This window comes from Cyrtonyx montezumae, unplaced genomic scaffold (assembly GCF_038088225.1).
Source record: "Cyrtonyx montezumae isolate F1298 unplaced genomic scaffold, pur_monq_1.0 scaffold_9, whole genome shotgun sequence".
Lineage (NCBI taxonomy): Eukaryota > Metazoa > Chordata > Aves > Galliformes > Odontophoridae > Cyrtonyx > Cyrtonyx montezumae.
Window position 1 is genome coordinate 5,321,707 of NW_027072100.1, and position 22,466 is coordinate 5,344,172.

The 22,466-nt window shown below is 43.1% G+C and overlaps 1 protein-coding gene across 1 annotated transcript in view; it reads left to right on the forward strand.

Moving 5' to 3' along the window:
- Nucleotides 1-4,378: 4,378 nt before the first annotated feature.
- The window catches only part of TOP1 (DNA topoisomerase I), a gene marked incomplete at its 5' end in the record, with an annotated part of 33,310 nt that continues 15,222 nt past the window's right edge, over nucleotides 4,379-22,466 (forward strand). The window contains 6 exons of the mRNA XM_065754508.1: nucleotides 4,379-4,662; nucleotides 13,960-14,086; nucleotides 14,683-14,741; nucleotides 17,369-17,464; nucleotides 18,676-18,751; nucleotides 19,744-19,841. Coding sequence (XP_065610580.1) covers nucleotides 4,379-4,662; nucleotides 13,960-14,086; nucleotides 14,683-14,741; nucleotides 17,369-17,464; nucleotides 18,676-18,751; nucleotides 19,744-19,841 — 740 coding nt within the window. The remainder of the gene's footprint in view (nucleotides 4,663-13,959; nucleotides 14,087-14,682; nucleotides 14,742-17,368; nucleotides 17,465-18,675; nucleotides 18,752-19,743; nucleotides 19,842-22,466) is intronic.

Consider the following 22,466-nt stretch of genomic DNA (forward strand, 5'->3'; position numbering starts at 1 on the left):
CAGCAAAAGGGCAAAGACTGGCAGAAACCTGTCTGTATGCAGGGAGATGATGTGTTCAAGTTGTGCCTGCAAAAGCTTACAAGAACGTGAACCCAACTACAGCAAATACAGAAGGCAAATAGATTTATCTGAAATAGCTGCTGTTGGCCAGGAATTGGGGTTATCAGGTGTTAATTTGCCTGCTATTTCACTTGATTTAGGAGAAATGAGGAGGACAGGACTGTTGCTCGCATCCTTTTCTCAGCGCTTAGAAAGGTGGTTCTGAAGCAAACCGAGGGAGAAGGGGACAGAATGGGAGAGGGGTGGAAGTGAGTGGTGGGAGCAGGATCCAGTGGCGTCTGCATGCCTCATGCTGTGTGCCAGCACTGCTCTCCCAGATCCTATTGCTAGCTGTAGGGTTTAATTAGAAAAGTTGCCATGTAAACTGAAATATTAACATGGGGAGCAGACGTGCTTCCCTTGATCTGTAAGTAATCTTTATTGAGGAAGTGGGTGCTCAAAAGGATTTTGAATGCAAATGAATTTTTCATATGAGTTGTGTGTAATTCCATATAGCTGGGTTCTGTGAGCAGGGCACTGGGGCAGGGTCTGCCTGGAGGAGGAGGAGGCTGCAGGGGCTCCTTACTGCCCTTCTGCTCATCACAGGAGCTGCTGAGCTTTCCTACAGCCCTGATCCCAGATGAAGAGTGGAACTGTGTTGTTGCAGTAGTACGTGCATACAAGTATTGCAAATAGGGTTATGACTCAGCCTTTCCCTGGAGACCTTTTGGGGGGGGGAGGGGGAGGGAACAGGGCCACAGACCAGAAGTGCTTAGAATTTCCCATCCTTAACTCGGCTGTCCTTGTAATTAAACAGTTCAGAGATGAATCAACATACAAAAATGCAGAGCTGCTCGTGGTTGCTGGAGGTGCAAAGGGGAAGGCAGGAATAGGACGGGACTCTGATAAGCTGTTGGAGGAGCACTAGGCTCGGTGCTGACTGCCAGAGACATCGGGCTCTGTGAACAGAGGAGATGCCAAACTCTGTTTGGGTTAGCAGATACTGAAGGGAGAGCCTTGAGGAGATGGAGCCTTGCCCAGCCAGCATAACCCCTGTCCCTGCTGTAGCCTTGGTGGTGGAGACACTCAGTTCGCCATCCTCTGAATGTCACACGAGCCAGTTGGGGTTTGAACTTTGCTCACAATGAATAGTGAAGTCTGCTAATGGTCCTGTAGAAACAGCAGCATTTATCTCCTTGTTTAGCACTGGGAGGAGACTTAAGGGAAGGCATAAAAGGCAGGAAACTAATTTATGTATGATAGTGTCTGACCTCAGCAGCTCTAATGAGGCTGGGTCTAGTCAGCTGAAAGCTGGGGGTGTTACCTGAGGCTGAGAGATCCTTCCAGGAATCAATACATAAATACATAGATAGAGGAGGTACACTATGGGCAGTAGTTACAAACACTTGTGTTCCTTGTTCCCGTGCTGATGAGGTTTGGTGTGAGATACCCTATGGTGCCTTAAAGTTTCCAAGTCTACTTTTCTGTTGCCTGTGTGTCCCAGTGCTGAGGATGTTGTCCTGGTGTCTGTGTGGTGGAGCACTGGCTGGGGGAAAATGGCTGAATTCCTTTTGTCAGCCACCAGATAATCATCAATTTGGTCTGCTAGATAAAGTCAGCCTGAAAAAAAAAAAAACCCAGTCTCCCCTGACATGCCAAAAAAACCCCAAAACGTTCTGTCCCTCTTCTTAGCATCTATTGCCTGAGCTACCTTCAGCTCAACCCTCAAAAAAAAAAAAAAAAAGAAAGAAAGAAAAGGTCTGAGAGCTTTAATGCCTCCTGGTGACAATCATATGTCAGCTTGAGATTATTTAATGAAAGCTTTTAAAACTCAGTCTTAACCTACCTGATGACATTGCGTCAGAAAGCAGCACTGCTGAGTCTGAGTACCGAGCAAATCTTGCAGAGTAATTCAGTTTCTAGGAGATGTGTCTGGGAGGCGGTACGTGGAATCTGAGGGGTTGCTTGCCCTGCAGAGAGGCCAAGTCCATACCCAGTGCTGACTGTGTACAGACTGAAGCTCTCCTGCCAGCTTTCCCCATCTGCTTTCCAGGCCACGTGCAGGAAATCAGCAGGGAGAAGTGGAAAGCTGCACAGAGAAATGCCACCAGTCATCACTAGTGTAACCAGTGTGGTCTTTCACTGTGTAGCAGGCCTCTGTTGCCTGAAAATCACAAGCTGCTGTGAGCAGAACAGAGGACTGACTTGGACTCTGGTGTTTCTAGGATATGGCCTAGAGCTACTTTTTGATAGCAAATAGACATTTCATGTGGAAAGCAGTGGTCAATTGGAAGGACATCTGGAGGTAAAGGATGAAGACTTCCATTTTGCTGTGTTTTGCAAAAAGAAAAAAAAACACAAAAAAAACCGAATCTCTAAAGCAAATAGTGTTGAACAGTTGTGTGTGTTTTCCATCAGTTGGTTGGTAGGAAAAGAAATGACCTCTGTTGGTATGTGCTTCCTTAAGAAGTGAGCGTGTTATAAAATGTATATGCCTGTATATAGCATCATGATGGTTTTTTCTAGCAATTTACCTATTCATCAAGCATCAATAGGTGGCTGTTTGCTTCAGCCCGAGCTTTAGGAATTGGTGAGTACAGTCTCTGTGGAATAAATCCCAGGCAAACAGCCTGAGCTCCCAGCTCCTGCTGAACTGCAGAACCCGAAGCATGAAACATGCTGCAAAAACATTCGTGCCAGCAAATGTGCCTTGTCCTGGTGGGAAGGAGAGGGCTACCAAGGAATTGCTTCCTAACAGTTCAGAGAGTGGGCGTCCGGTCCCACTGTTTGTTGGAGGTGGCTGCAAAGATCCAACCTACTGTGAAGGAGATTTCCCTTCACAGGAAAGGTATTTCCTGTGAAATATATATCACAGGTATTGAAAACTCTTGGTTAGTTTATGCTGTAACGCCATATGTTCCACAGATCTTGTATATCAAAACATAGAAAATTCAACCTGGAGCTTCAGGTGTATGTACTGTATAAACTAAAGCACTAAGAAGCGTCGCGTGGTTCAGGAGGATCAAGGGAAGTTGCAGAAGGCAAACTGGATGCTTCACCGGCAGCATTCATGTGTTGGTTTGTGCTCTCTGACTGTGAGTGTCTGACAACAATACCTGAAGTTAGGGGAGCAGTAGGTTATACTGTGTGGCAGTGTCAGCAAGGGTGTGTCCAGTTGGGTATTTTGAGGTTACAAGAGCTGGTGTTGGTTAAGGAGAAAAAATGGATTTGTGGTGAGACTGAGGAGGATGAGGCTGTTCCCTTGTGGCTGTGGAATTTGCAGAACCCTTGTCTTGCAGTTTCCTGTTCTTCGTATGGGGATGGCAGCCTTTTTAGGAGCATGTTAACGTCTTTACAATTAATTAATCTTTAATACCTTATATCCAGGATCTGTGGTGGAAGTGCTGGCACTGTTATCTGAAGGCAGTTGCCAAAATCAGCGCAGCACTCTTTCCAGCATCACAGGAGCAACTTGGACTGGAGGCCATTGTGCCCGCTGGGGTGGGTTTGAGGTGCTCCATCAGCCTGAGCTCCTTCCTGATCTGCTTATAAAGGACATTTGTGGACTTTAAAAGTGCTCATAAGCATTGAAAAATGTTAAAAGTTAAAATTCAAACTGTGTTAGTGTTCTGCTTTGGTGGATCTTCCCTTTTTTGGTTCCTGAGAAGGACTTCACTGTTTATTGTACGCTGCAGTTGTTGCTGAGGATGGAAAACATTGCGCAGAGTAGAAATTGATAGCACTAAAATTACAGTGTTCGTGTACACTTGAGTGCCATCCTCCCCTTTCTGACGTGTCACTTAATTTGGAGCAGCCCTAACTGCGTAGGGGGTTCCTCCTGCACCTACTCATTACAGCTCTTGCATTGGACTGTCTTGGGTCTGTTGCAGGAGGGAGGTGAGTGTCCCTGCAGGAGGGGAGTGCAGAGAGAGCATTCCTGGTCTGTTGTTCTTTCTCCCAACTTTTCCTCTTCCCTCACCTCTCCCCCTCTCTCTTGTTGTGTGTCTGTCATGCCACATGGGTCTAAAAATAAGATTTTAGTGGGAGGGAGCAGGGGGAGGGCTGGGGTTTCAGTGGGAGGATTCTTTCATCTAAAGTATGTACTTATGGAGGTGGTGTGAGTTTTAGGATCTAGCCAGCCTACATCTCAGCTTCGTGCTGTGTCTCTGTATCCTTGTATTATGTTTGATGTGAAATACTGACAGACGTGAGCTAGGATTCCCATCTCCCATACTTAACTACGTAACAAACTGGGTTGCTTTTCCTCAGGGTCTGTAAAGCATTTAAAGATCACTGAACTAAAGACTGTATAAATGCAGCTGTTGCCAAGATAAATTAACTTGTCCTGCAGGAACAGTGTATTCATTTAGGACCTCTGGAAACTAAGATTCTTGTTACAAATCTTGAATCTGACAAAACAGTGAAATGGGGTGGGGAAAAATGCAGAGGTTTGCGAGGGAGGCACGGAGTTTTCTCCCACCTTCGTTCCTTAATTTATTTTTTTGCCTCTCTGCTTGCAGAATCTCACAAACACAAAGATAAACACAAAGACCGAGAACACCGGCACAAAGAGCACAAGAAGGACAAGGAAAAAGACCGGGAAAAGTCCAAGCACAGTAATAGGTGAGGAAAAAACTGACTGAGTCCTCCAAGGCTGAAACACAGCTGCTCATGCAGCATTAGAATTGTTGTGATGAGGTCAGAATCACTGTGTTTTGAACGTGTCTTATGAGTGTAGGTGATTAAAGCCTGACATGTGATTGCATGTGTTTCTGTGTGCGTTGCTGAAGTTTATGCTGCTTGCAGATTTTAGCCAATTCTTATGTATGAAAGATTATTGTAGCTTAGTGTGGGTGCTGAAAGCTAGTTTAACCCCATCTTCGTGAAGATTGATGGATATTGCTGGTAATCCTTTGTGTGTTTCCAGTTGTTTGTCAGAAATGTGGAGCTCTCATGAGTGTTGGCTTAAATAAACCCCGTTGTTTTTAGCTTGTGGAATCTGATGTGACTACTCAGCTTCCTAATAATTAGCAGTAGCTGGAGAGATGTTCCCCAGAGTGATGACATCGCCCTTGGCCTTGTCCCACAGTGGCTGAAGATGTCAGCGCTATGAGGCGGTGTTGTGGGGCAGCCTGGGTTTGTCAGGCATTCTGAGCACGACTGAGCTGGGTTACATGGTGGGTGTGCAAGGATCTCCTGCTGCTTTGTCTGCTCTGAATGCTAACTCCACCCCTACTGCCTGGGGAACCTGTTGTCACCTGCGATACCACCACACTGAGCATGAACATTTGTCATGGTGGTGGGGCTGTGGAGGTGGATGCTGCGGGTCAGTTAGTAACCATGTGTAGGGGACGAATTGCAAGAACCAGGATGCACAGCTCTGTGCTCGGTGAACTGGTGTGACACAGCACAGGGCAAGTGTCACACACACAGTGTTACTCAGAAGAGCTTTGCTGCTTATATCTCCTGACATGCGAGCACCACGAAATCCACGTCGCCTATTTGCAGGTCAGTCACTGGAGGGGAGGTTTCTGTTGTGACACTTGGTAACTGGCAGACAGCGTTTGTGTTACAGCCAGGCAGATGTTAGTAGCTAAAGGCTGTGCAACTGTGATAATGCAAACTAAAATCAAAGACAGGATTAAAAATTTCTGTAGAGAAGGGTAGGGAAAAGTGAGTCCTTAGAGAGCAGCAGGTTTGTTTCATTGGAGTCATGCTTTGTTTCCTGTGACCTTTCAGAAAAGTGACACAATCTTGCTGCTCCATAAGAAATTCCTTCTATTTTTTCTTTTCTTTCTGAAAATAAATAGTTGACGGGAAAAAAAATCTCAGCAAATAATTCTCAGCATTTACTGACTTTCATGGCAAAGAATGCTCGCTTGGGATGTGTTGGTTGCACTTTTCTCTGCTGATATATGCATATTGCCTTAGTTTCTCATTTCTCTGATTTTCCAAGCATGTACCCCAGGACTGATTTTGCCTGGCAGTTTCAAGTGTTTATTGCTTTGCTTGGAAACCATTCTCCTACAATCTTAGCAAAATGCATTCCTTTGTAAGGAGCTGTGTAAGCACAGTCTTTAAACTTCCAGAACTCATTAATGATTTGGCTTTATTTGTGTGGGAGGTAGAAAGATATTTTTAACTAGAAGAAATATTTTTTACCAACTGCGTATGGTTTGTAACTCAAAGCTGCCCAGCACTGATTGTGTAAATAGTAAGTAACAAAACAGTGAAAAGGCTAATCTTTTGTGTAAGCTGCAGCTTTGCCACGAGATATGTAAACGTTCTTTATCTGGAAGTAATTCCTTCCTCCCTACAGGGTTGCCTTGAAATCCCTGTATAAAATGGAGCACTTTTTCCTTTCCATGCAGCTGCGTAGACAGCTTGACTGCTGCACGTATGTGCAGAGTGCTGCTTCAGGGCCTGTTGTGGGGAGAGGCTGTGACGTTGCTCTGATCCCCAGGCCCCTACAGGAGGTGGGACAGTTCCCCATGCTGAGTGAGCAGCTTCCAAGTATTTTCTGTAGCATTTTCTATAGCATTTTCTGTCTTTTAAACTGGCACCTCAAAGGTGAATGTATCAGACTGCTGAATCAGGAGGCATGCAGCCCTGAAGATGTCATTCAGGGAGGATAATGTGCACAGCCACACATGCAGTGCTCGTGTTGGATGCCTCCTTCAGGAGTCCCCTAAAATCTGCACTGCCCCATTCGTGTTCAGTCATGCACGAGTTGTGTGGCTGCTTGCTGTGTAAACCCAGCTGACTTCTAACAAACCTGTCAGAAATAACTGACTCATAATTGAAATGCAAGCACTTCTTCCCTAAATCTTTTGATTTGTCTGTCATTCATGTAATTCTGTAAATACTAAGTTGTGCCTGCAGGGGATAGATTTAGGTAGCAATTGTCTTGTGAAGGAGATATCCCAGCAGCTCACCACATACTGGTGGAGGTGGAGGCAGATCTATGGTGAGCTGGGAATTAATTATGTGGAGCAGAGTGGTGGGAAGGTTCTGAATGCAGTGCATTCCAGTGGCCTGGCACTGCCGGGTGTTCATGTGCAGAGTGAGACCCCAGGGATGGCATAGCACACTGCTGAGTGGCTGGGCACAGTGGGGAAGGACTGAAGTGTGCTGAACGTGGAGCAGTGTGCATTTGCTGAAAACGGGGAGTTTCAAGCTGATAAAAAACTTCTGTGGTTAAACAGAATGTGAGTCTGGAAGAGGACAAAAAGCAGTGTCAGCCATCCTGTACTGGGCTTGCTTGTGTATAACTGCAGTTATGGGGCTGTCATTAAAGTCACTGTACTAAACCACTTGCCTGGACACTAGTAAGGTGCAGTGACAAGTCTGGCTATGCAGCTGGTGTGAAATGGTTGGGAATCACTTGACTGCTGAGCGTCCATGCCTCTCTTACTGCTCAGCAAACAGGTTGGGCACCTTAAGTGGATTCTCAATTGTTTTGCTGTTTAAATTGCTTTTAATTTTACCAGCAGTTGGAATAGGGGTTATTTCTTTGTGGGGAAGTAGCACTGAAGCAGAGCAAGGGAGCACGTGGTGGTGGTTTGGCTCTGCGAGGCCCTGCCCTGCTGGTGAGAATCCTAGCAGCCATTCTCTTGAGAGTACCTGAAAGAATAAAATTGCTTCTTCATTGTGAAGTTTCTCCTTTGGCAGTGAAACAACAGTGAAAAAATAGCAGTTGCTTCATTAAAAATGAGAAGTTTTCCAGTGATTTTTACCTGCATGGGGATTTTTTACAGCATCTGGTAGGAGCCTGTCCCTAAAACTGAAAACGAATCATTCAGAAATTTTTAAATTAATAGAATTACACATTAAATCTTCAGAAAATCCATTCAGTACAACAAAAAATAACTGTATTGTTATTGCAAGAAGCATTCTGTATCTTTTTTTAGTTCTCAAAGAGGTTTTTCTGTGATTTAGCAGAAATCCAAGCCATTTTTCAGGAAAGTTTGGGTTGGTACTTCTGTACTATCCATGCAGAGTGTGAAGAGCCCATCTTTGCATTCTGGGGAGCACAGCATTGCATTGCATATTGTGTAAACCTCGGTGTGCCTGGAGCAGATCATTTTTATCTGTCTGTAATAATTGGAGTTTTGTCTGCTGCCCTGCACTTAAGACTTCTAAAACAAAGCCTGCATCAGGAAGGCAGAAAAACTGCTATGCAGGAGAACGGATGTTTCCTGTACGCAGACTTTGAAGGAAGGATCTAAAGTGCCAAGATAAGTCTCAGAAAAGGATTATCTATGTATTATCTATCTAAAATAGATAATCCTCATTTCATGTGGCAGCAGTGTGTGGACTGGTATGGAACTTTTTAATTTTACTTCTTGCTTTCCTCCCCTCCCACTCACAAGATGACAGCTCTGTGCTTTAACTTCTCATTTGCAGCTGTAGTAAACGGGGAGAGATCATTCATATGGCTCAGCTCTTCTTGGTCACCCCTCCAAGAAAGAAAATGCAAAGTCCATTTAAGAAAAAATCCTTATCAAAGTGTAAATTTACATCACTATCAAGCAAATTGTTTTCTTTTGTTCCTTCTCTCAACCCTTCATTTCCTGATCCCCGAAGGAAAATCTTACACACATCCATCAAATATAAATGTCAGTAGTTAAAAAATGAAATAAAACGAAATGGATGTAATGTGACAGTGAGTTTCTGATCTCTGGGAGACGAGCCTTTCAAACAAGGAGGCTGTAAAATAATGAACTAATGGGCTCTTTGAAGCCAGGGCTTGTTAGAGATTGGGTTAGAAACATTTGCAGGAACGAGTGTCTTTCTGCTCGGTGTCTTGGGCTTTGTGCACGGTGTGGGCTGCCAGTGCTGCACGGTGCAGAAATGGCTGTGACAGTGAATGGGAGTGCAGCTTCTGCTCCTGCAGAGCTGATCCCTCTTGTCAGTGTGACGAGCATCACCGCTGCAGGAAGACATCCTCTGTCAGACTGCATATTCCCTCTGCTCACTAAATCTCTTGTGATCGCAGCTTGAGATGAACGGAAGCACGGAACATAAGGGATTTATAGATCTGATCTTTGCTGGCATCCTCTTCGATTTATGGTTTCGATAGGAAAAACAGATTCCAAACACTTGTTAGTGGAGAATAGCAATACATTTCAGTTCTGACACCTTGCAGCTCCTGGTGATTTATTACATCCCTATCTGCTAAGAACTGAGTGCATTTGGGGCATGAAGAAGCAGAGAGATCTGACCTAAAGGGGAAAAAATGCCATTTTAGTGAGGATTTCTGCACCCTGTGTGTGTGCCTGTTTTCCTTCCACATCGAAGCGCGCAGTTGACCTTGATCAATTTTCTAACGTGATGCCTCCTAGTAGTAAAAATTTTTTGCTTTGTTTGCTGGTCTGTTTGATTCCAGCACATGTATTGAAATGAAAGTACATGCCTCACTGTGCCTGTAGCGTTCTGCTTCCTGGTGGTACCAGCTAGTGGTTAACCCAGCTTTTTATCTTGCTCCCCTCGCTGAAGGCTCAATCTGTTATCTGCAAGCACTGGAGGAGAGACCCTGCCTGACTCTGGGAAGAGCAGTTTCAATTTTATGTATTACATTGCTGAAATTGCAGCAGAACTGCTGGGGCTCATGTGTTCATACCCTGTAATACTGTATGATAACCCGCTAAGAGCGGGCGTGAAATTCTGCAAGCCAGCTGAAACCTTGTCCTTCAGTTTGGTGCCTGCTGGTTCTGAATCGCTCCCTGCACTGTCAGCCCTTCCTTGGTATGCGTTCATAGATGGTCACGTTTTTCCATTAGTGCTATAGTACGTCAAAGGCGACATGGGCTGTGTAACCTACGCTCTGTCCCTATTGTGTTTTTAGATTTAGTTAAAATCACAGCTTCCTTTTTATTTTACGCTCCAGTTGCGGTGTAGCAGTTAGCGAGTAGGCAAGCAGAGCTCAGCTTGCAGCAGGCTCTGATGCTCGCTCGTAGCAGATTCCCAGTCACAAGCTAATTACAGCTGAGAAAATGAGAGAGCAGAAATAAGAGACACTTCAGATAAAGCGTCCTTCCCAGCTTGTGATTTTGAAGCTGGAATGGAAAGGGCCTGGGAAGGGATTATTAACGCGCATAAATGGCACCTGAAGAATGCCGTGTTAAATTGTGGCAAAGCTGTTGCAGTTTGAAGAAGGAAGCTGTGATCTGCACATCTGCAGTTCTTTCCACTTCTGACTTGCCAGTGTGAGAGAAGCCTGAGCAGCTGCTGCCAGGTGCCTGCTCTCCGCCTCCTGCAGGCCCCCTCGCTGGGAGAGACAGCTACACTTCGAGGGGATACAGTTGCTTCTGTCGCATTGATCACCTCTGTGCTTCAGCCTGAGACCTCCAAAGCCTTCAAATGCCCTTGTTCACTCTAATACACGAAATGAAAGGCAGCAAGATAACAAAAGGGCTGCAGGGCCCAAGGAGAAGGGTTACTGCTTATCTGGCCTTTGTTTGAACTGAGACAACACCAGGAAATCTCTCTGGATGATGTAGTCTCTGTTTCTGCCTGTGTTGGTGTGGTGTCCTACTCAGCTGTATCTTACAATAAGAACAAATGAACAGATGTCAGCATTAGCAACATCAGAGGTGAGAGTCCTGGAGTGCTGCGGGTCAGCTGTAAAGGTCTGCGTGCAAAGGAAGTTGTGATTCATCAGTGGGACTGGGTATTTCTAAGGCAGGCTGGGGGCAAGTGTGTTAGGATCCACGTCCTCTGGTCAGGCTGACTTGCAGTGATGATTTCCTCTATCTAACAGGGGCTTTACTGTCCTTGAGTGTCTTCAGGCTGAATTCTCAGCAGAGGGTATGTGCAGCAAAGACAACAAAGGGTGCACAGTGCTTTTAGAAGTGGATTTGGGATAAAAATACCTGGGTGTGTGTGGTCTTGAGCCCTTTTTGTTTCCTTGCCCTGTTTCTTAAAGAAAAGCATTTTTTTCCTCCAATTCTGAATGTACAATAAAGTCAGACTTCTGATCTTTAAATTGTTCCCAATGCCTCCTAATAATAGCACTGGGAATGTCTGGAAATAGCTTCTGATGGAAGGCTGAAACCTCTTCCTCAGGTCAGGGATGATGGCATCCCATTGCCCTCTCTTTTCTTTTGAGAGCCGTGTGGTGGTTAAATGGTGTTCCCCTGGAGGCTCGCCCGAGTGTCTCAGCCAACTGAAACACCACAACTGCTCAGCTGCTGGCGGGCGTTCATATGTGAGAAACTTGCTTTGCTTTTGGAGGAGAATAAGTACATATTCTCAGGATTGTTTGTTGAGGTCTTCGTTATCGGTGTTTCCAAATCGGATGTTTATGTGGGGAATTTCTTCGTCACATATTGAGACCAACAAGCCAAGACCTCGGGACAGCTCACCAGCACCAGATGTCATGAAAACGAACAGCAGAGTGAAACTAGAAACTGACTTATCTTGGGTTATCTGAGCCCATGGTGCTTCCGTGAGAAATGCTACTGCTTGCTGCCAAGTGAAGAGGAAGGATGATCTGGAGATTTTTTTAAATGAAAATAGCCAACTCAGGAATCCAAACTCGATGATTCTGACCCCAGTGCTGGCCAATGTTAGCTGTATATTACACGCTGCTTTTTAATGGTGGCCCCTTTCAATTCCTTTCCAATAAGAGGTATAATTTGGGTTTCTGCATAAGCAAGCATAAGTTTGTAGCATTTTTTTCTTTCCAGGATGTGTGAAAGCATTCAGCACACACAGAAACTGTCACCGCTTCTCTAGGCCAGTGGGATTTTCTGCCTTTTTCAGTTTTGCCTTTGCAGATGTAGACTGATCAATGATGGTGTGTTTCAGTAGCACTTTGTGTACCTCACAATGCTCTCTACTCATCATACTGAAAGCGGCCAGTAAGAAAGAATATGGTTTTAAAAACTTAAACCCTTTCTTCTTTTCTTGCTATCCCAAGCAGCAGTCACCATGATGAAGTAACTTTACCTTACAGATCCAACTCCACTGGTGGCAGTGTGTGCTGTGCTTTGGAGCTGCAAATTGTTGTCTGAGTAAAACATGTTATTGCAGGTAGAATTTAAATACCAAATAGGAACAAGAAAGGGTAGGGAAATAGACACAAGCAAACTTGTTGAGAATAAAATGGATCTAAGCCATGTGTGTTTGTTCTTTGGGCTTCCTTGTGCGTATATGATGATATAGCTTTGTAATGGAAAAACTTGTATCTTCAGCAGATGAGGTGCCTGTCTTGCATACAGATAACAAGTTAGCGGGTCTGAATTGTCAGATTTCTCTAAGTTTAAAAATGATTAATCACACACATGGGGTTTTGTTCTTTCAGAAGCTCGGTGAATCTTGATGCAAAATAAAATGAAGTGGGTATCTTAGCCTCAGCGATAGTGATGAACAGGATAGAGAAAATGGGATGTGAGATGTGAGCAGGAGCAGCAGGGGCATCTCCTGGCTGTCTTGAGATCCAGTGTCAGGATGTTCTGTATGTACTCACATGTCTTGATCACGCAGCATACATAACACGATCTGCTGGGTAAGAATAGTCTGCAGTTGTTGAATCTTCACTCACAGACAACATGTGTTGTGTGCCTGTCTGCAGGAATTTCTAGAGTGCCACCAGACTTTTAATGTTCACATAATTCAGTACAGTTTTATGTGTAGTATAAAGAGAAGTTGCTAGAGAGTTAAAAATGAAACTGGTTTCTCTTCCTACTGACATCTTGATGCGACACAGCGTATGAGTGTATTGAGTTCCTTTGGAGATGAATTTTCTTGCTTCAGCTTGGAAGGACAAGTGTGTATTTATTGCAGTGTGTGCTGCCTTAGCCGTGAATAATTTAGACCCTTTGTAGATCCCAGGCTGTTGGTGCTAGTGTTACTTGGGGTGCTGAAACTCACTGGACTTTGCAGCTGGGTGTGGACTGAAATATTTGTGATTAGTTGCCTTCCTCTTAATCACACAAGCTTCATGGGAGCTGGCTAATGTGCTGCTTGCTTTATGCAGCCATCAAACTGCCAAGCCTTTCACAGTCACTTTTTTTTTTAATAGAAGCAACACCTGAAGCATGTGTTTTTCAGTAGTCACCCTCTTACCTGACGTTCCAGGCTTGATGTTCTCCAGGGCTGCGTTCTCCCAGATTGGTTAGCGCTTACTGCTTCAGTGTCAAAATAACCAAAATAAGGAAAGTGCCTATTTCTAGTAAGGCTTTGTTTTGTATTGCAATGCCTTGAGCAGCGTGTTTCAGAGAGCAGGGAGCGAGCCAAGGATGGAGGAGTGGGAACCAGCAGCGTGAGCAAGGCAGCTTGCTTAGTGCCTAACCATTGCTCAGTGAGAAAAGGGACCAATTTCCACTGTGCCTTTGGCCTGCTTCAGCTCAGTGTGGGCTCAGGCTGTCTTCACAGCCTTTTCTGTTTGGCTTTGTGTAAACACAGGGACATTGCATATCCTGTTTGCACTACTTTTCCATCTGTTAGGGAATAGTAAAGATCAGCAATTTTTCTCTTACTTCGAGAGATGAGAGCTGTTAAAAAGATAAATGTATGTCTGAACAAAAGCTCCTATGGGCATTGCCGAGATGGACAGATCTATTTCACTGACCTTTTATACGGATGTAAAGAAAAGCAGAAACAGTGGTAACTCAACCTAAAGCATTGAACTTGAATTGTAGCTACTGTGGATTTTGCTGGCGGTGCGGACCAGCAGGGTTTTCCTGATGAGAAATGCTTGGTGGTTGTGGTTTTGTGGTATGTTCCCTTCCCATTCCTCCTCTTGGGGAAGATGGATGACGTATAACGGGAGACTGCTGGATCTTCCTGCTAAGGTGATGGACTCTGTTTTGGGGTTGGTAATGGATGTAACTTATGGCTCTGTTTTTACTATTGGGAGTTAACTGCATCGCTCAGTTCCTCTCAGCCATTCCCAAACATGCCCTTGTCTTGCAGTGAGCACAAAGACTCCTCGGAAAAGAAACATAAAGACAAGGAGAAAACCAAACACAAAGATGGCAGCTCAGAGAAACACAAAGACAAACACAAAGACAAAGACAAGGAAAAGAGAAAGGAAGAAAAGGTAGGTGACTCCTGTAGGAGAGACAAGATGATGAGCCTGTTTTACACCACTGAATGGCAAAGAGAAAGTCAGTGGGTATGTGTGACTTACACTTCCAAGTTTTCTGGACCTGGAGAGATGTATTCCAACACCAATGACCACAGATGTGGTTTGTGGAGAGCTAGATGAGAGATTTCAAGGGCTTTTTCTGCAGGTATTGTGAGTGGAGATGGTTCCACAGTAGAGCTGTGTCCACTTGTAGTACATTTTTCCATGTTAGTGTTTCGACAAGCTTAAGATTCAGAGACAAAATGAAGAAAATCCGTTAGCTGCATTGTTGTGAAGGCAAACAGAGATGAGTAGTGAATGCTGCTTGAATTATGCACTTCAGTTCCTTCAATAAATAGCTGAAGGCCAGAAAGTGCTGTATTGACAAGTGCTTGGCAAAAATTATTGCTCTTCTTGTTGTGACATGTACCTCTCTCAGGTCTGCAGGTGGTGAAGCTGCAAGTCACAGTGCCCTTTAGTTCCCTCATTAAGTTAAATGCTCTGCTTGTGTTGGAAAAACAAGTTGCCCTGGGCAGTACTGATCAGCTCCTACTTTTCATATTTTTCAGATTAAATTATCTTCTGGTGATATAAAAATAAAGAAGGAAAAGGAAAATGGTTTCTCCAGGTAAGTAATAAGGCCTGTGATCTCAAAAAAGTAGCATTTGTTTGTTCAGAGTTTTGGTTCTTCTCATTTGGTCTTGGGAGGAATTGAATGGTTTTGACCCCTTCAGAGGATATATGCATCTCAGCTAAGGAAATTAGTAGTTGATACATTCATTGACTTGTGATGGAGCTGCTGAACACCTGGTACCTGCCTGCACGTGCTGGGTTTATCCAAGTATCAAGTAGTTAAATTCTGCTGAGATCAGATTAAATGATGGAAAAAAATAATGAGCTGGAATTGAAAGAACCTCTGTTGTAGTTGTAAAATTGATACCTGAGCTCTGTAAGCCATCTTTTGGAGATGGGCTTGTGAAGGCAGTCCAGACTGTCTTTCTGTAAGTGGCTAGAGGCTAAAGCCTTTCTGGGTAAGAAGTGTGCTTATGTGAAATGAGAAGTACCCTCAAAGTGTGGACGTCCTACTAAATTCTTACCACTCATAGAAATGAACTTAAGTACCTATGAACCAAATGAACGGAAGTATTGTGTCACTCATTACTAAATAATCTCATTTCTAAAATCACGAAGTGAGTGACTGATAGAAAAAATATTAATTTATTTTAATATTTGACCAGGTAAGATCTGTCTCTTGTGTAAATCCAGCCATCAGTCATCATTGAAGTGGTGCCTCTGGTCCACGGACACTGGAGATGACCATGGTGTGATAATGTGTCCACATCAGCTTTTAATATAGTTCTCAATCATATGTTCAATCCATGAGCCCACTTAAAAAAATCTGTAGTGTCACCATGATGCAGAAGGAGTAAGAGAAGGACCCTGCCTAGCCAGGGCCTGTTTAGTGGTTCGTTCCACATTTTGGTTGTGCCCTCATCTGGTTTTATTTCTGTATTCCTGTTCAAAAATGCAAGCTGTGTGGCTGTGCTTGGCACAGGAGAGAGGCGCCCTCTCCAGGTCCTTCTGGGAATGCTCTGGAAACGAAAAGCAATGATCTTCATGGTGTAAGAGATGCTTCTTAGCCCCAGCTATTTAGCAGAATTGAATGCATGCAGTAGTCTCGCCAGAGAAGCTGGATGTTCTCGTGTCAAAGTAACTGGTGTCAAAGTAACTGTCAAAGTAACTCTTATGGTCTAAGAGCATCTTCTGCCTTTATAAAGGAAACCTGGTGTAATCATTGCAGTTGTATCTTCTTCAAGCCCAGAGTCTGGTGAAGAGCCATCAATCTCCTGCTGTTACATTCTTTTACAAGTTCAGATGGTTTTGATTTGCTCCTTTAGGACTTGGTTGGAGAAGCAGTATTACAGTCTTGGGAACAATGCAAGTCAAGGTTCAGCTTGGTCATACTTCTTTTAATATGATCACACTTTGTTTCCCGCTATTACAAAACGTTGAGAAATGTTTCAGTGTTAAATAGATAAAACTCCAGACAGCCTAATAAACAGTAGTACTAGGTTTCTGCCTGGAAGTAAGAATAAATTAAATGGGATGAATACCTCTTTTTCTGTAGATGTTTTGTGACTGTGTATGCTGCAGACTCATGTCTTAGCAGTGCCACAGAAATGGCTTCTTACAGCAACACGTACCTGTTTTCTCTGAGCTATATCTTCTAGCACTGCAGTGCTTTACAGCTGTGAAAGAGCAAACTGTCTTGTTCTGCTTCACGGACACATTACCAGCTAAAATAAGACTCCAGAATGTCTCTTGCTGGCTGTGATCTGCAAAGCAGAATGCTTCTTTTTTTTTCTCCCACTCTACCCAATTGCAGATTCTGCATGTTGACTTGGAAACTGAGTCAATTTGATATAGAAATTTGATTGAATATGAATAGGAAAGCCCAAGACGGCTCTGTTACTTTTTGTACCTGAGTGAAACAGTGCTAAGTGCTTCCAAATGTGATTTTGCACTCTTTGTGATATCTTTTTATTTTTGAAGATAAGTGAAATGCTTCTGTGAAATCTAGAAATAATGAGTTTGTTTAAAGAGAGTCTCTGTACCCACTCATACTCTATTTTTCTTTTGTTACTAGTGTTCAGGGGAATATTATGTCTGAAAGCACTGAGCTTAATTTAGTCTTTGTGGTTTGAGAGGGACAGGATTGTTTGCTTCCCACAGTTTGGATAGTGAAAAGAGGCTAATGAGTTTAAGTTAGCTGGATCTTTGTTTCCTTCTCTACTTTTTCGTGTACATCAATATTTAGTTCACAAAACATTCAGTAATAGAGCTTTCAAATCTGCTTGTTTGACAATCTTTTTCCAGACTCAGTAAGGATATTGAGCTGGAATTGTGTAATATTCCTATTTGATCCACACATACACGATTTCAGTTCTGTTTTAAAAGTGCTGGAAGCTGCAGTTGTTTTTACTGAGAGTCTCAAAGAAAAAGTGAAATCTAAGCTGTTTGTAAATAATTGATCTTGGTGTTGCTTCAGAAATAGCAAATATGTTGGCACTGAAGGCCTTTCTGCTTGTGCTGTCTGTGGAAGTTCAGAGAATGGGGCACTTTGAGTCTTTGGGATCTGAGGAAGAGGACTCATTCTAAAACTAGAAGACCTATCTATTCTGCATCTGATCATCTCTTAAACTGAGAAATGTGCGACTGAAGTTCAGAAGCACCTTTATTTGTTTCTTTTTGTAGTCCACCACGTATTAAAGATGAACCAGATGATGACGGATTTTATGCTTCTCCTAAAGAGGACTCCAAACCCCTGAAGAGGCCTCGAGAAGATGATGAGTAAGTGGCCTGAGTGCTGGTAACTTGAATGTTTGCCTTTGTCTCTAAAAAGAGAACACCAAGGGAGCAAGTACGACATAAGATATTCAGAATGTACTGGGGGACTGAAGGTCTGAGTCCAAATAGTATTTGTATTCTCCATGGAAAAATAATCCAAAATTGTCTGCTTCTCCAGAGAGCAGCAGTGTTAGTAAATAGGGAAAAAAAAAAAAACAGGTGAGCAGAGAGATTGATGAAGACTGCAAAACGTAAGTCTGAGTAAGTGTGGTGTTAATGCTAGCTAAGTGACTGCAGTGGCTTCTGTTGGGTGAGCATATGACTACACAAGAGGAAGAAAATGCAGTCAGCCTGTTCAGCAGACAGGAGGGGCTCATGTGCACTACTTAGCATGATTCCCTTTTAAAAATATCTAAATATGATGTGGATTATCCTGAGGATTTTTCTCTAAGTCTAAAGAAAGTTCATGTGATGTTTGCCTGATATATAGTAGCCTGCACAGTAAAATACAAGCCCAGTTACATCATGCTGTGATCACCATCTATGCATGTCTAGATTTTTAGATAGCATGACCTTATTAGTGGTGTGGACTTGAAGGCTTGGAAGAGCTTTCCCATAGTGGCATTCTGTCCCAATGTGGTATTTCTCAGTTTCCATGAGAGATGGGTGTGACATCTTTTCTTTTGTGTAATCATTCGCTGCCTTCTGTTAAGTTTTTGTGGCCTCCCATCTCATGCCTGCAATGGAAAGATTAAGAATTTGCCAGCAGTCAATTTTCTTGTTCATACTAGTGGGGGATGCAAAAAGTGGGCCTTGGAAGCAGGTCACAGGTGGATGGTTGCAAGAGGGACAGAGAGGTTTGGGCAAACCTGCCCACTGAGTTTCTCCTGATCTGTTCTATTCCATGTAATCACTGGGTGACTGCTAATACTCTTGAATTGGTTCTTCATCGAGTAAAATAATTATTTCAGCAGTCTGAAAACATCTTCTGGGCAACTATTTGCAGTTATAGGGTTTAAGACTTTTTGTAGGACCTTCTGCTGGTTGAGGATTATTCAGCCTTCTGAGAGCAGAATGCAACATTATATTACTCAGAGTCTAAACACGTCAGTAATACTACGAAATTGAACACACAAAGTTTGCACATGTATGACTTTGTATTTTCATCCTTTCCAGTATTGATCATTTTCATCAGCTACTCTTTGTTCTTATAGTGCTGACTACAAACCCAAGAAAATCAAAACTGAAGACATAAAGAAAGCAAAGAAAAGGAAACAAGAAGAAGAAGAGGTAATGTGAAAGATAAGTTTGTTCCTTGCAAGAAAAGCAAGACTGACAATTTGGTATTGAATTGTGCAGAGTAAGAGGAATCTAATTCAAAGGGAAAAAGGCAAGGATCAGTCCTGGGACGAAGCTGCATGTAGCAGATCCAGATTTGGAGTGCAAGTTAACTTGTCTGAGCCATAATGTAGAAAGTCAGAGGAGCTTTGTCTCCTACACTTAAAATAAGTGATGGAGAGGATGTCTTCAGAACATGAGTTCATAGTCTGTTCCTAGCAGTTCAGTCTTTCTAAATAGAATAGTCTGCAGAGAGTAGAAGAACCTTACTGACAACACCTGGTAACTGCCCAGGTAATATAGGACAGTTCAGAAACAGAGGAGATGAGACTTAGATTTGCTGCTGGAAAGACATTGAAAGCTTTTGGATGAAACCAAGGGTATACATTTGGGAAGGGAGGTGGTGTTGAGGTTAGCCATAATTGGAGACTTAAGAACTATGCTGCTGTGTGTAGCAAAGGCACCTTTGTGAGGCACACGTTGCAGGCAGCTCCTGGAAACTTGGTTAATTCTCTAGTTTAATGAAAGTGTCACTATAGTGAACATACGTTCCCAGAAGACACCTCATAGTGATGTAATTGTGCTCTGTAGCACTTGCCAGGGTAGATATAAATAATGCACACTGGGCAGGGTGTTCCTATGATGAGCAATCATGTTACTGTGGCACAAACTTACTGCTTATCAGGTGAGGCAGAATAAGTGACTGTGTGTGCACTTAATATGTTCCACTTCTAAGGTAAATAATTTGTTTAAAACTTTGACTGTCAGCAACCTGTGACTTAAACATGCTCTTTGATCATCCTGTTCTGTATTTAGGCCTTAGTAATTCAGCTGTTTCTGGTCAAACTAGTGCATGCCAAAAGGCAGTTTTGTTTGGTACTAAAGCACCTTTTCCTGGAGAATAGGAGCAATGGAATACAGTAGCTTGTTCTAACGTTTTACAGGACAGCAAAGCAAAGAAAGCTAAGAACAAAGATAAGAAAAGCCCGGAAGTAGACAAAAGAAAGAAGCCGAAAAAAGAAGAGGAGCAGAAATGGAAATGGTAAGTATATACTGATGTTGTAGGCTACTCTCAGCACCTGCACTATCACTGTTACCTCCCATGCTGAATAAGCAAGCACATCTGCCTTTTTCTTTTGTTGATTCATGAGGATTTGTTCTGAATAATTGGCTTATTTTCTTGTAAACTCTTAAGTAAACTTCTTATTCAGTATGTTCATCCTCTGCAATGGAAATGAAAATCCCTTTTTTCCTACACCAAAGGTGAGAAATTTTCCCTCTGTAGAATGTAGAGACTACCCATAAAAAAGATGGTTTTATTGTGCTTAGAACCTGTCCCTTACTGACACCCTTCAAAGCCATGTGAAAGCCTGTGAGCTTGAGGTACCAGAAGGAATGTATAGAGGTGTGTGTTTGTCTTAACTGGCTGTGAGAGACAGCTGTATTCCAGTAGGTGTTCTGTGTTACAGAAAGGGTGCAATGTGAGTGAGTGTCTACTTTATTCCTCTAGTTGGATGTCAGCTGTGCACCTCTCCAAACTGCTCCTGCCTCAGGCACAAGAGTGAAAGCTGGTCAAGAGAGTGGTTAAGCTCAGGCTGTTTGGAAAATAAGTTTTAAATGGAAAGCACTTTTTCTTTTTTGCTTACAACCTCGTAACTCAAACTTCCTTTGACAGCCTGTTTATAATGTGCTTTGACATGAACAAACTGCAGGACTTGAACAGATAGGGGGCACAGAAAATCTCTTAAAGCATCCTGATCTTCTGTCTTTTTGGCTTTGTCTCAACTGTCCTCACTGGTTCTAGCATTGCTATATTGTTACCACAGCTCCCTTTTACTGTATTCTGTATCCTTCAACAGCAAACCTTTACTGGAAAGCCCTGTGCTTCTCCCCTCATCTGCCTCAGCAGCACAGTCCTAGGTGGCTGCATTAAACTCTGCAAGTTTTGCTTGCTGTTGAAGGGAAAATTGCCTTTGAAAGCATGTTTTACAAAATCTGGCATCCTTCTGCTGATGATTCCTGTCATCCATCTGCAGCTTTGAATAGCGTGGCTTTGCTGGACAGGGTTTCATCTGCACTTCAGTTGTGTCTCTTAAGGACATTTTAAGTTCCATCTGAGTCAGTTTTCTGAAAATCTGATCATTTTTCTCAGCTGGTTCCTGAAGTGCTTTCTGCCTTGAGTATTTCCATCCTCACTCATGTGGATGCTTGGCACTGCATATTCCCAGGACACTGGCATTGTGCATCACATCTGAAGATGTTTTTCAGAGATCATTTTCAAACCTTTGTCACTGTGAAGGATATGAGCTAGGATTACACCTTATAAACATTTCTCCCACTTTGTGTTACGATAAATTAATTACTTTAAAATAATATATTCCTGAGATATATTGTGTTTCTAGTAAGAGTTTTCTCTATTTGCATTCCAAGAAAAAAGCCCTCTTTAGCTCTCTTCCTGAGCCACCCTGGCAATCTTACTTGGATGAGACCTAATTATGGAACCTGGGTGACCAATTCACACTGTTTCTGCTGTTGTTGGAAAAGTGACTTTGCTCATAAATACCAGTCTCCCTACTCCTGCTGAAAATTTCTCAAATGTTGCTATGGGCCTGGGAGCTGCCTCCAGCAGTTTGGTTGTGAACTGGTGTTCTGTGGTGGTGGAGTTTCTTTTTTTTTTTAATCTTTTGTCTTGGTATTTATGTACGAGGTTTAGGAAGGTGGAAGTAGGGTTCAGAATTATTTGTGGTCTTTGGCAGCAAACTTTGTGGTGGCTGTGGGCTTAGAAACCACCATGTGGATCTCATGTTTCCTTGTAGCCCTCACAGCAGACATAGTGTGCTTCAGCTATCTATTTAAACAATTACCTTTCTAGTACTTGTTGCACGTGCATCCTTAATAAGAAAACAGGGACAGAAGAACAAAATGTTCAGGAATGACAAACCTGTTCTATAAAGCAGCAGTCAGTGCACATGATTCCCTTGTTACTTCTTAGCAGAATAAAAATACTCTTGGAGAGAACATTTCCCTGGCTAGGAGGAGAGACTGATGTTCTGAATACGTCTTGCTGGAAAGAGCTTGTGGGTAGAAGAGCTTAAGCTGTATCTCTGACAAAATCTATTTCCGATTTCTAATTGATTTTAAGAACAATCATTAAGACTGCAGATATTCGGGATCTGAACCAGATGTCAATGTTGGTTTCTTTTCATTGTTCACTCAAAGCCTTTTTCTCAGCCAAGGACTGAAATGTGACACGCAGGTTGTGTAATGACAGCTGGGCTTGTGTGCTTTGCTGTTAAAGATGTCACTATGCTTCTCATAAGGAAAATTCAGGATTAGTGCTTCAGTCAGAGATGGCACCTATCTCACTGTAGTAAAGTGCTATCTCATACTACTATTGTTCTTCCTGAACTGTTGGCATACAGGCACCACTGAAGCATTTTTGAGTATTTTCTAGCAGAAGCTCTTTTCTCTGGACAGTGCCCATCTTCTGTGCAGTGTTCATGATATCTCTTTAGAATGTAGTATTTATTTGTGCATCACATTTCTGGAGGTACATGTGCATCTCTTCTGGGTGCACAGCAGCTGAGGAGGAAACTACTTCATGGGGCTGACACCAGAGGGAAGCTTAAACGTATTTTATTGTCGTGGCTGCTCAACAGAGTTGTCT